Source organism: Pteropus medius, unplaced genomic scaffold (assembly GCF_902729225.1).
Source record: "Pteropus medius unplaced genomic scaffold, Ma_sr-lr_union100, whole genome shotgun sequence".
Lineage (NCBI taxonomy): Eukaryota > Metazoa > Chordata > Mammalia > Chiroptera > Pteropodidae > Pteropus > Pteropus medius.
In genome coordinates this window covers 551,806-565,452 of record NW_024356336.1, presented here as the reverse complement: position 1 = coordinate 565,452, position 13,647 = coordinate 551,806, and the positions used below count along the sequence as shown (strand labels likewise).

At 43.8% G+C, this 13,647-nt stretch overlaps 1 protein-coding gene across 1 annotated transcript in view; it reads left to right on the top strand.

Annotated features, from left to right (window-relative positions):
* Positions 1–13,647, top strand: part of MYO1H (myosin IH) — a 41,545-nt gene that overhangs the window by 22,778 nt on the left and 5,120 nt on the right. Inside the window, exons 16-22 of the mRNA XM_039861836.1 lie at positions 1,139–1,219; positions 1,872–1,977; positions 2,699–2,816; positions 7,690–7,803; positions 10,201–10,277; positions 11,626–11,694; positions 13,145–13,229. Coding sequence (XP_039717770.1) covers positions 1,139–1,219; positions 1,872–1,977; positions 2,699–2,816; positions 7,690–7,803; positions 10,201–10,277; positions 11,626–11,694; positions 13,145–13,229 — 650 coding nt within the window. The remainder of the gene's footprint in view (positions 1–1,138; positions 1,220–1,871; positions 1,978–2,698; positions 2,817–7,689; positions 7,804–10,200; positions 10,278–11,625; positions 11,695–13,144; positions 13,230–13,647) is intronic.

Below are 13,647 nucleotides of genomic sequence, written 5' to 3'. Positions count from 1 at the left end.
ATGTAACATCTTATCTTGGAGATCGTTCTTTATTTAATACAAATTTTGGGGGCGACATTGGTTAATAATAACATTATGTAGGTTTCAGGTATATAGCTTTATAATACAACATCTGTATACTCTACTGTGTGCCACCACCTTAAGTCTAGTGTCCTTCTGTCACCATGTTTTTGACCCCTTTTCCTCTCTGGTAACCACCATTTTGTTGTCTGTATCTCCGTTTTTTTTTGTTTTTTGTTTTTTGTTCATTTGTTGCTTTTTGCTTTATATACCACATATGAGTGAAATCATATGGTTCTTGTTATTTTCTGTCTGACTTATTTCACTTAGCATGATATTCTCAAGATCCATCCATGGTACGAGTGGCAATATTTCATCTTTTAATGGCTGAGTAGTAGTCCATTGTATATATATGTACCATATCTTCTTTATTTAATTATCCAATGAAGGACACTTGGTTTGGTGCCATATCTTGGCTACTGTATATAATGCTGCAATGAACGTAGGGATATATATCTTTACAAATAACTGCTTTCAAATTTGGAGGGTAGATACCCAGAGCGGGGATTGCTGGGTCATACTGTAGCTCTATTTTTAATTTTTTGAGGAATCTTCATACCGTTTTCCACAGTGGCTGAACCAATTTACATTCTCACCAGCAGTGTGTGAGGGTTCCCTTTCTCCACATATTCTCCAGCACCTGTTATTTCTGGTCTTATTTATGATCGCCATTCTAACAGGTGTGAGGTGGTATCATTGCAGTTTTGATTTGCATTTCCATTATAGCTAGTGATGTTGAGCATCTTTTCATATATCTGTTGGCTGTGTGTATGTATGTCTTTGAAGATCATTCTCAAAGAACCCACTGACCTTGTAGCAGCGAGGCTGCAGTAGAAACAGTTATGGCTTCATCGTGTCCAAGGAAAAACAGTCAGATGGCCTCACCAAGTAGATATGGCAGTGGATATAGTATTTGAACATTTTCTTTCACACTCGATTGTTATTTTTTTCCCTCTTCTTCAAGGGCTTCTGTAGCAAATGGCTCTGGTCCATCGTGCACACTCATGTGAGCTTATCTGAAAGCCCCATAGTGATTTGTGAAGAAGCAAATGTGGTGCTCATTTCTCTTTGCTTACAGGTGCTGTGCAGGTCCAAAAACAGCATCCTAAAGGAATGCTTCCTGGTAGCTGAGTTAGAAAACCGGAGAAGGTCGCCAACGGTGAGTGGGTAAAATGCCCAGGAAAAATTTAAAGGCAGCAAAAATCAGCCAGAGGGTGCAGTTACCTCTGGCTCCCTACACTTCTCAAGTTCTCCCCTTTTTCTTGAAGTATGACTCTCTAACAGTGTCTACTAAATATATACTTTCCAAGGTTAGCAAGCAGTGTGGTCATTTGCAGACATTCACTGACCACCTACTGTGTGTCGGGCACTGTGCTGGATTTAGCAAGAACAAAACAGACAATGTCCCTGAGCGTATGGGACTTAGTGGGAGATGGTATAGGAAAATGCCATCAAATAAAGAACGTAACAGCAGTGTGAGTGTCATAAAGGAAGCTTGGTATTAAGGAAACAGGAAGGTGATGGGGGCGATGGGCTCAGCGGTGATGCTGTCTCCTAGGAGGCGCTCACTGCCTACTTGCTGCGTGAGTGAAGCATCCTGTAAGGATGTCCAACTTCTGCTTAACCGGACTGAGCTTGAGCTCCTCAGGCTAAGACATCCAAAACCTTCCTTTCATGGGTGAAATGATAACACGTAGGATAGTCTGTCGAGAGTGTGGGACTTAAAGGGCCAGAGTCTTATGCCCAACCCAGTCTTCTCAGTTTTAATTGGGAGTAGCAACGTCTATTTAGCTCGTTCTCTTTCCCTGCAGGTGGGGACTCAGTTTAAAAACAGCCTGAGCAGCCTTCTGGAAATTCTCATCTCCAAGGAACCTTCATACATTCGTTGCATCAAGCCCAATGAGAGGAAGGAACCCAGTGAGTTGTGAATCATTCTGAACACTGAGCTCAGGACAATGAGGCTGGGAGGAAAACCAAGATGGTAGTGGGTGAAAATCCTAAAAACCACCACAGGCTTGCTCATTCTTCTCTGGACATGAATTGTTTTCATTTTTAATAATAGAAGGTAAATTAGTAGGGAGGGGGGTTCCTTCGGTGGTCCTGAGTGAGCATCGCTCAGATTTTGGCCCATTTCGGGAGCAATGCAGCTGAGCTAGGCAGGCGTCACAGGCGAGGGGAAGTAATGTTGCTCCTTTGTAGCCACTGAACAATCTTCACTTGGTATTTTCTAAGCCCTTGTCATGGTCTATAACAGAGTCACACGGTCAAGGCTTAGAGAGGCCAGGCCGGAAGAACAAATGAGTAAAGCAGACTGGACGTAAGGCAATAGGGCGTAGAGGGGACTGCGGCAAACTAGAGAGGGTACACCCTATCTAAAGGGGCAGCAGTACTCTCTTCCAGCCATTGTCGTCATGTGGGACTCTGGGCCCAGAATGGTCAGATCTCATGTTTTTTTAAGAGAAACCAGAAATCCAGATTTTTCTATAAGATTCCCCCATTAAACACAATTAGGGTCTAAGAAAACATATCTGTGGCTAAACCCAGCTCACAGATCATCAGCTTGAAGCCTCTGGTCTGTCTTGGTTGAAACGGAGCCATGGGATCCTTTACTGTCATTCTCCCTTTTATGTTTCCAAAGGCAAGTTTGATGACTTCCTTATAAGGCATCAGGTCAAATACCTAGGGCTGATGGAACACCTGCGGGTGAGAAGGGCCGGCTTTGCGTACCGGCGGAAATACGAGCATTTCTTACAAAGGTAAAGTTTATTTTGTTGATCTGAAGTCAAGTCAAACATCTAGAATAGCCCCTCCTTATCAACAGAGGGTATGTTCCAAGACCCACAGTGGATGCCTGAAACTGGATAGTACCGAACCGTGTATAATACTGTTTTTTTCTATTATGCATACTTATGATAAAGTTCAATTGATAAATTAGGCACAGTAAGAGATTAACAACAATAACTAATAATAAAGTAGATCGATTATAACAATATACTGTCATAAAAGTTATGCGAATATAGTCTCTCGCAAAGTATCTTATTGTACTGTACTCGCCCTTCTTGTGAGGATATGAGATGATAAAATTCCTTAAGAACTCTCTTCCACCTTTTCATTTAAAGAAAGCACTTTATGGCTCCTCTTTGGCATGTCCGCATTGCTAGCATCACTACTCTCGTGCTTCGGGGCCATTATTAAGTAAAACAGGGGTGACTTGAACACAGGCCCTGCAATACCAGGACAGTCGATCTGATAACCCAGATGGCTACTAAGTGACGAATGGCGGGGAGTGTGCACAGCGGGGATTCGCTGGACAAAGGGACGATTCATGTCCCGGTGGGGCAGAGCCAGATGGCACGAGATTTCATCACGCTACTCAGAACAGCAAGCAATTCAAAACGTATGAATTGTTTATTTCTGGAATTTTCCATTTAATATTTTCAGACCGTGGTTGACCGCAGGTAACAAACATCGGAAGGTGAAACCACAGATATGGGGGGACCACGGTACTAGATGCCAGTCTCTGGATGAGGCAATGGGTAACAACAGGCCTCAAGGGAACTCAGTTTGGTTCTTTCCCGCTATAGCTGTAACGGTGATTAAACACTCACATTTCAGTGAATAGGAAGCCAACTCAGTTCGCCACCTTCCCTTCATTTCACTAAGTCCTCATCTTTTCGGAATTAAGGAAACACAAAGCTGAGTGCGTAGACCTGCCACCAGGGGGCAGATGTGGGCAGCGCTCTTCTTGGGTCTGTACTTGGCTGGAGAAGACCCTTCCCAAGGTGACCATAGGTGCTGATTTAGTGCTGTCAGTCTGGGGGCGATGCCCTTGGCCTCGTGGCCTGTTAAGAGAATTGGGTGTAGTGGTGGGAGCATAGGCATTGGAGCCACACAGACTTGGGTGGGATTCCCCATTCTCTCTCTTCCATCTGTGACCTATTTCTTCAGGTGTAACATAGGGATTAAATTGTCTGCTCTCAAGTTCATAAGAATTTAATGATCTCCCTCACCACTAACACCACCATTGCCCAAATTTGCTTGTACACCAATATCGCATTTGTGGTAGGTAGGCTGCATATGAATTTCTTGCCCAAATTGCAATATACTCTCATACTCTCAAGAGAAGCATAAGGAAATGGTCATTTTTGTAGGTCAACATGGTTGAATATCAGCAACTGTATATTTCAACCTAAATTAGGCTTCTTTTGAAGTATGACTTTATAATCACAAAAAAGCACGTGCATGAACTTCTATTTTTAATTGAATTCCTTGCATTTTGCAACTGAATGTCAAGATCCTGAGCTCTGAAACTTTAGCTAATTTTCTTTTGTTCTTACTTTTAGACACTAACTTTGTGGTCCTAGATTTTTCTCTACTGAGGATCATGCTTGTTTTTCTCCCATGAGCCTCGTGTAGTTAAAATTGATATCTATGTATATTAAATAATCTCTTCCCTCACTGTTATATTAATGATCTGTCTACATGCCGATCTGAACTTCTGATTAGCATAATCAGCATTAACCTTTTGATCTGATACAATTTCAGCTAAACACACCTAGGATTTTATTGATGCGTGTGAAACCATCTTGAGAAAAGGTGTGATTGTCTTTGGGTTGTAGAAACAGTAGAAAGAGATATGGACAATCCCACCCCAAATACTACCTTGAAACCTCCCAAGGGAGGTCCAGGACCTCTGCATGGCTTTGTTCTACACTGTAGGTACATTTGGAGAGGCATTTTCATCGCAATCCTCAAATCCATAGAACCTTAAAACACTATCATGGATATCCACCCCCTCGCTCCACCCCCGCCCCGGAGGCCCGTATGGAAGGCAGTATGAAGGAAACACAGGATCCTCACGCAGTCATGTTGAAGGCTGGCTGTCACACCACTTTCCTCTTTGTCCCCACTCCTTTTTTCTTTCATCTGTCATCATTTCTGGACCATTCTGCCAATGCATAGCCATGGTCTTCTCTTTTTAAACAGCTTTATTAAGATATAATTCACATACTATGCAGTTCACTCCAAGTGTCAATGGCTTTTAGCGTTCACAGGTATGTGTAGGCACAGTCCCTTTTAGAACATTTTCGTCACCTTGAAAAGAAACTCTGTACCTTTTAGCAATAAACCCCTATCTCCTTACCCTCAGCAACCACTAATCCACTTTCTGTCTCTGCAGATTTCCCTATGCTGGCCATTTCATACAAATGGAGTCATTTGTATGATATGTGGACTTATTGTATCTGGCTGCTTTCACTTAGCATAATGTTTGCAAGGTTTATCCATGTTGTAGCATGGATCATATTTCCTTCCTTTTTTGTGGCTGAATGATATTTCGTTGCATGGATAGACCACATTTTATTTATCCATTCATCTGTTGATAGGCATTTGGGTTGTTTCCACTCTTTGGCTATTCCGAATGCTGCTGCTAGGACCATTCATGTACAAGTTTTTGTGTGGACATATGTTTTCATTTCTTTGGGAATATACCTAGGAGTAAATTACTGATAATGTTTGAGGAACCACCAGACTATTTGCCAGGTCGTTTTTTGGGTGTACCTCATTTTCATACCATTCACCCTATCTCATCCATCTTTCTGAAGCTCACTTCTGGAGAAGATGGCAGGAAGTAGCGGCCACTGTCCACCCCACCCCCAACACACACACACACGTTTGATGTTCCATCTTCCTGGATTTTTTTGAACGTCACACATTTTTTTTTCCCTACTTTGCTGCTGTCTGAGGCTTGTTTATTCTTTCCATAAATACCAGGGAGCACCTGCTCTGTGTCAGTGCTGTCCTAGGTGCTGGGTGACAGCAGAGAACAGGACAGACCCCCATCTCTGCTGCACGGAGTGCACTTTCTAGTGGGAGAGACCAGCTAACACAGGACGATATAGGAGGTCAGGTGGGGGGAGGGGTACATTCTCTTTAGGTAAGGTGATCTGGGAGGGCCTGAGTGAGGGAGGGACAGCAGTCTAAGAAGGGAGAGCCTGGAGGTGGAAACTGGGCAGGCTCAAGGACCCGCTGGAAGGCCAGCATGGCTGAAGGTCAGTGGCCTTGTGGAGAAAAGCAGCACAGGTTCAAGGAACCAGGCTAGAGATGCCCAATCTGTGCAGGTGGCCTAGCACACTTCCCTTAATCAGGAAGCAGCTGCACTCAGGGCTGAACAGGACAGAAGTTAGTAGTCCCCGTGCAGGCATTTAAAGCAACTCTCATTCCCTGTGCGTCTGTCTAGCCCGTGTTTGGACAGACCTGATGGTATTGGTAGTTATGAACCGGAAGGGCCCGAGGCTGCACTGTGTTACCTGGAGTTGGCATGGAAATCAGGGAAGAACATGTGACACTTAATGCCTGTCTTAGTTCAGACTGCTATAACAAAGTACCATAAAGTTGGTGGCTTATAAACAACAGAAATTTATTTCTCACAGTTCTGGAAGCTGGAAATCTGAGGTCAGGATGCCAGCAAATTCAGGTTAGAGACCTCTTCTGGGTTGCAGACTGGAGTCTTTTATAAGGGCACTAATCCCAATTCATGAGGACTCGACCCTCATGACCTAATCATCTCCCAAAGGCCCCACTTCCTAATACCATCACATTGTAGGGGGTGGGTTAGGATTTTTCAGCATGTGAATTGGGGGGAAGGGAAGATGCAAACATTCAGTTCATTGCAATGCCCTTAATGGACTTGCATATAAAATATAATTCCAGGAAAGTAAACATTTTTTAACAGTTTAAAATTTGATTTTAAAACAATACAGACCACATAATGATATTAAGAGGAATGCCGTCGCTAACTCTTTTGTTGAAGTCTTGGTCTGTGCCAGATACTTTCTGTGGCTTAGCACATTTCAACTTTTATAAGGGCACTAAGGACCCCACGAGGGAGGTCCTGTTATTGTTCAGGTTATATGAGTGAGGAGGTGAAATGACTTGTCCAGCTACCGAGCTGAGCTCGAACCCAGGCGGTGTGGTTTCAGTCTGTCGGCTCCAGTTCCATGCTTCCTGCCTTGGTCCACAGGTACTTTTGGACTCTGCATTCACTTATTTCCTTATACAATAGACATCGTGGTTATTTTTCTAGTGACTGCATATTAGAAGGGTGTTGCATTTTATGCTGAAATCAGATTTTTAAGTCAACATTGGGTTCCAAATTACTCTTGAAAAATCTCTGGTCACTTACCAGGCATGGCACCTTTTCTTCACATGCCGGACTACATTCGTTGTCCATTCATTTGTCCATCGATTATGTGTTTAAACAATTGTGTGTTTCTACCTTTTGCCTATTACGATGAATGATGCTATAAATATTTATGTGTAAGCTTTTGTGTGGTCATGTTTGCATGTCCCTTAGGTACATATCTAGGAGTGGAACTGGGTTTCTTCAGTTTTCTGCTGTCACTGTTCTGTGAAAACAGGCCCACTCCTCCTCCCCTCACACTGAAATAGTTTCTTTTTTCTTTCTTGCCAAGTGTATATTGTCGAATTCAGAGAAGTTGAATTCAAGGAAATCAGGAGTCTACTGTGGTATGCTGAGTGGCTGGCGTGTACAGCAGAAAGAAGCCGATCCATGGTGGGGAGCTAGTGTTAGGTTTGATGGCTGTCTAGATGTGCCTCTCCTCATCCTAGGTACAAGTCCTTGTGCCCAGACACTTGGCCACACTGGCAAGGGCCTCCGGCAGAGGGCGTAGAGCGGCTGATCAAGTACATTGGCTACAAACCCGAGGAATACAAGTTAGGGAGGTAAGTGGCCAGGAAGTAGACGCCAAAATATTTCCAGCATTGATTCATATCCATCTAAAGCCTGGAGACTCATTTTTCATGAATTTAAGTAGACTTACAAGCATATACTTTCATCTACTCAATTTAAATTCAGCCCTTTTAAGGAAAAAACCCTCCTGTGTGTCTCTTTCAATACTTCACTTGTACTCCACAAGACTTCCAATGCCAAATGGATGTCCTACAATTCAACTGCATTCTGACACTGTGTACCTGGAGATAGTCTCAGATCCCACAGGTGAAAGGGCCTAGTCTTATAAGACAGGCTTCCTTTCCCCGCAGCAGACACCAGTCCCAAGTCCCAGTTGTCACCTGTGCTTCTGACTGACTGGCTATAAATTGGATCCACAACTCCTTCCTTCGGTCCAATTAATTTGCTAGAGCAGCTCACAGAACTCAGGAAAACATTTTAGTTAGTAGATCACTGATTTATTATAAAAGGGTATAATTCAGGAACAGCCTGATGGAAGAGATGCATAGGGCGAGGCATGTGGGAAGGGGTGTGGAGCTTCCACGCCCTCTCCAGGTGGACCTAGAAGCTCTCCAAGTCATGTCTGTTTGGGTTTTTATAGAGGCTTTATTACATGGGCATGACCACTGGTGAGTAATTCAATGTCCAGCCCCTCTCCTCTCCCTGAAAAAAAAAAAAGCTCCAACCCTCTAATCTCAAGATTGGTTCCCCTGGCAACCAGCTCCCATCCTTCGGTTATTTATGGGCTTTCCAGACATTGCCTCATTAACATAAACTCAAGTGTGGTGTGGTCAAAAGGAGTTTGTTATGAATAATAAGACACCCATTTCACCTTTATCACTTTGAAGCTATTTCAGGAATAGTATAACCAGAGTTGCCCCTATTGTTCTAGTCACTTAGGAAATTACAAGGGTTTTGTGAGCTGTGCCACTGGAATGGAACAAAGGCCAGATATACATTTCTTATTATGAATCACAATATCACAAGCTCTAAATGGTTAGAAGGGCAATATTACTGCCTGTTGGAGATTACATTATAAAAGAGCCTTGTGTTCTAAACCTGATGGGGGTGGGGGGTGCGGGGCTAGAATGAGCCTCTTGGCTTGAAAAATGAGGGAACTAGGGTGGCTCCCCTAACCTCTGTGTGCCTAGAGTCTTCCGTTGTTCAAATGTATGCAGGACCTCTGAGGAGATATTAGGACTTACATGATGTGAAAAATCTGCTTCCATCCTGGGAAACGTTGTTCTAGAACTCTGAGTCTCATTGCTACAGAGTTGTAATGAACAGCCTTCAAACACATTAAAAGTTTTGAGGCGAAACTCATCATGGGGTGACCCAGGAAAATTTTCGTCTGTCAGTCATCTTGGTCAGGGTTCATTTGGTTGCAAGGAACGGTGCCCAGACATGAAGAGAGACCATTACTAGGACTCGGAGATTCCAGCTTCAGGGAAATCTCTGCCTTTGAATCTGTCGGTGGACTCTCCCTGCCATTAGTACATGGCCGGCTGTGGCCACTCTGGCCCCTCTCCATCCCTGTGCTTCTATTCTGGGCCCTTCTCCAAGAAGCAGTTACTTTCCTAAACCAGATCCCTGAGGGAAATCCAGCTTAGAACATCCTGAGGGAGGCAGGCCATGGAGGTGAGGGAGTGGGATCGGTCCCCATTCCATAACTTCTCATGAGGAAGTAGAATCACGTGGTGTGTGATGGTGCTGTTCCCCACCCACCCACCTACCCACCCAGTGGCTGTCCTGGGCAGTTTCCCTCAAAGGGTGGGTGGGGCAGGAAATACAGATCGGTATTTATAACTTAGTTCTGCTAGTTGATGGGATTGTCTTTTAAAATTACTCATATTCTTTGTCATCACTTTTTAAAGCCCAGGGAGATAATTTCTGGTTAGGATGATATATTTATTTTCTAGGGCTGTCTAACAAATTACCACAAACTGGCTGGCGTAAACCAACAGGAATTTATTCTCTGGATAGTTCTGGAGGCTTGAAGTTCAAACTCAACATGTCGGAAGGGCCATGTTTCCTCTGAAGGCTCCATGGGAGGATCCTTACCTATTGCAGCTTCCAGTGGCTCCTGACACACCTTGGCTTGTGGCCACATCACTCCAATCTCTGCCTCCATCTTCACGTCTTCTTCCCTGTGCGTCTGTGTTCTTCTTGTCTCTTCTAAGGACACTCGTGGATTCAGGTCCACCCTAATGATCTCTTCCCAATCCTTACCTTGACTGTATCTGCAAAGACCCTATTTCCAAATAAAATATTTCCAAATAAAATCACATTCTAAAGTTCTGAGTAGATGTGAATTTGGGGTGAACATTATTTAACCTACAGATGGTAACTGACCAATTTATCATTAAAACGCTGTTTCTTTTCACTTCTAGAACCAAAATATTCATTCGTTTCCCCAGAACTCTGTTTGCTACTGAAGATGCCTTTGAATTTAGTAAACATCAGTTAGGTATGTTTTTTTTTTTTCCCCTGCCTGATTTCAATAGAATGTAAAATAAACCAGCTTAGCTTGGGATATGTCTCAAACATGGTGTTTGGAATAATGTTAGAAGCACTGGCTTTCGAAACCAGGAACGAGATATGGGAATGTGATAGGATATGCGTGAATTTATGCCTTAATGAGTGTTTGGAGGTCATCGTGGATGCACAGGGAAACTTAAACACTGTAGTGCTGCCCTGGTTTTCATTTGGATCCAATTCTGTTGTGCCACACTAGGACCTAAGCCCACAGGAGTCCACCCCCTCACATGGAGGTTTTAAAAACGTTTGTATAAATATCTGATGTTGGAAGGTGTAGCTTCATAGCCTACAGCCAGGGTGTTTGTTGTGAATGGTAAATGAGAAAAGCTAGATTTGGGTGGCGGGGAGTAGGGCTGGGGATACAATAAAAAAATCTACTAGGGGAGAAAGGCTTCTCTGCTGAAATCTAAACTTGTCTGTCGAGAAGGATGCTGCTCGAGTAATCTGTCTGCTGTGTGCCAGTGCATACTAAGCCCTTTGTACTCCTGATCTCATCGCAGCTTCAGAACAAACCTTTGGAGTGAATCATCTCCACTTCACATGCAGGGAAACTGGGGCCCAGAGATGTTGGTAATTTGCTGGAGGCCACACAGGTAGAAAGCGGCAGAGCTGGGATTTGAACGTGGGTCTCTCTGGCTTCAAGGCCTGCACTCCTAACCACTATGCTGAATGGTTTCATTTTTTGACTCCTATAGCAGTGGGCACCAGTCATCGGGATCTGGTTAATGAGCAAGTGCTGGTTGTGGGGGCCTGAGTCAGCATTTCTAACCAGCTCCCTGAGGAATGTGACATTACTGGTCCGTGGGACCCTCAAGGAGCTTAGCCTATGGTGGGACCCCACTCACTAAGAGGAGGAGGTGTATGGAAAAAGGAGAAGCTACAGGGGGAGCGTGTGCGGTCCCGTAGCCCTGGCGTCAGGACAGCTGCATTGCCTTGCACGCTCATTACTAAAATGTGCTGACACCTGTCTTGCAAGGTGGAGTGTAAGGATGAAATATAATGCCTAACATGGGGGCCCAGCAGGCCCTCTAGATGGTGGCTCTGTTCCTTACCCTGGGGAAGGCAAGGGGAAGAAAGGAAGCTACAGTTCATAGACAGCATCTGACAGCCAGGCTCGATATAACCTGCCCACTCTCATTTCGGCACTGCTGCATCGGCTTCCTCTGTCCCTCCACATTGCACGCCCCGAGGGCCACTTTTGACATCCCCTCTGAAGGTCACAAATACCAAGACAAACAAATGAAAACCATTTCACCACACTTTTGTTTTATTTTAAGTTGCAAGAATTCAAGCCACATACAAAGCCTGCCTAGAAAGGAGAGCCTATGTGAAAAAAAGACAAGCAGGTAAGAATTACTTTCCAGTTTGCAATGGGCCAGAACCCCACAGTTTCCCTCTCATCTGCCCACCTCCTACAGGCACAAGCTCCTCTGCACAGCCTCTACCCCTGCCCGACCTAAAACCTTGGTGTAGGGTGGCCTCGAGGTTCAGTGTTGGGGCCTTTTCTCATTTTTACTCTATTGACCAGAGATTATAATATAGTGTGGCCTATATATGTTCCATGGACATGTTTTATTTGCTCCATAACATATGTGTGATTAAAGAATAATTTCTTAAAAAGGTTACCAATACCACAAGTACCCTTGGAATTTCTTCCCTCTGTTCCTCCTCAGTCACTTCTCAGCCTCCCAGCCCCCAACGCACACACTACTCTTCTGAATTTTGCATTTAGAATCCCCCTTTTAATTGTTTTACCGTTTATGGATCATTCAAAACTATGGTTATAGGCTGGCATGTTTTGAATTTATACTGTGTATTTTTTGCAACATTTTTACACTCTAAATTGTTTTCAAAATTCAACCAGTAGCATAAATATCTAACCACTACGCTGTATGCCTGAAACTAATTAAAATACTGCGTGTCAATTCTAATTGAAAAATAGAAAAGAAATTCAACCAATAAATGTGTGCAGATTTAGTTATTCATTTTCATAGCTTCATAGTATTCCACTATTATCAGAGGTCAGCAAACTTTCTTAAAGGGCCAGTTATAAATATTTTAGACCTGTGGCTCCTATGTCATTCTTCAGTTATAGAATGACTGTAGCTTTAGGCAAATACATAAATGAGCGGGCACAGTAATGTTACAATTAAACTTTACCAAAACAGGTGGCCAGCCCGAGGGTCGTACTATATAAATATTGCTGATCCCTGTACGATATAAATATACCACAATTTAGCCGTTTTGTTGTTGGGAATTTGGGTTGTTTCCAGTTGGTTGATGGTTTTTGTAACAATGCTGTTATGAGGAATAAAAAGCATTTAAAAATCTGAATAACAGAGAAATATGAAAAGCCTTTAAAAACTGGGAGACAAGCCAGAAATCTAATTTTCATGTCCCAATTGGCTTCTCCCAGTTTTTAAATGTAGATAACTAAAGTAAACATGGTGAGACAAACCAAGCACAGCGGTAAGACAAATGTGTACAATTCGCAAGTGCCACTCTCGTATCTGAAAAGGATCTTGGGAAACCTTGGTCCCCTCGCATAATTTTGGGGCTTCCCTTAAAACTTCCCATTGCACCTGCTGCGTTCCTCTGTCTCCCTAGTTTGGTGCCCATCTGAGTACCTTCCCGGTAAGAACTGATGTCGTTCATTTGACTTTCCGTCTCTGGGGCTAGCAGAGTGCTGTGGCGGACATGCAGATGTTTGTGGCGTGGATGACCAATTCTAAACAAGCCTCTTGTATTTAAATGTGATTGTGCTCACCTCCTAATGCCAGCAGTGAACTCTTTCAGCCATCGAACTTGAAACCCGCTGGCGTGGAGCCCTGGCTCGGAAAGAAGTCAAAAGGAGGAAGTGGGCTGTGCAGATTATAAGGAAGTAAGTTCTCAGGTACAGGAGGGAGCGGCCAGTCAGTGCTGGTGCGTGTCAGGGGGTGGTCATGGACTTGGTTTTTTGGATTACCGTAAGGTAATCTTCCTTTCGGGATGTCAAGCCTTAGGAATCCAGTTCCATCTCTTTCCTCTGAGCTCCCTAATTTCGTGATGATCACAACAGTACGTTTATAGTAACTCTTAGTCCAAAAGTCACAAAGTCAAAAGCCTTCTGATGCCAGGCAGGTAAAGTGAGTCTTATGAGTCTTATAAGACCATAAGGTATGGAGAGGACTGCAGCAAGCTGGAAAGCTCTTCCCACCTCGCCCACACACTGCCATGGAGAAATGCCGGACAAGTGCTGCCTGATCTTTTGAATTTTCAAGGAAAGCTGGGAATCTGGGTTTCACATAATACCTCCCGGG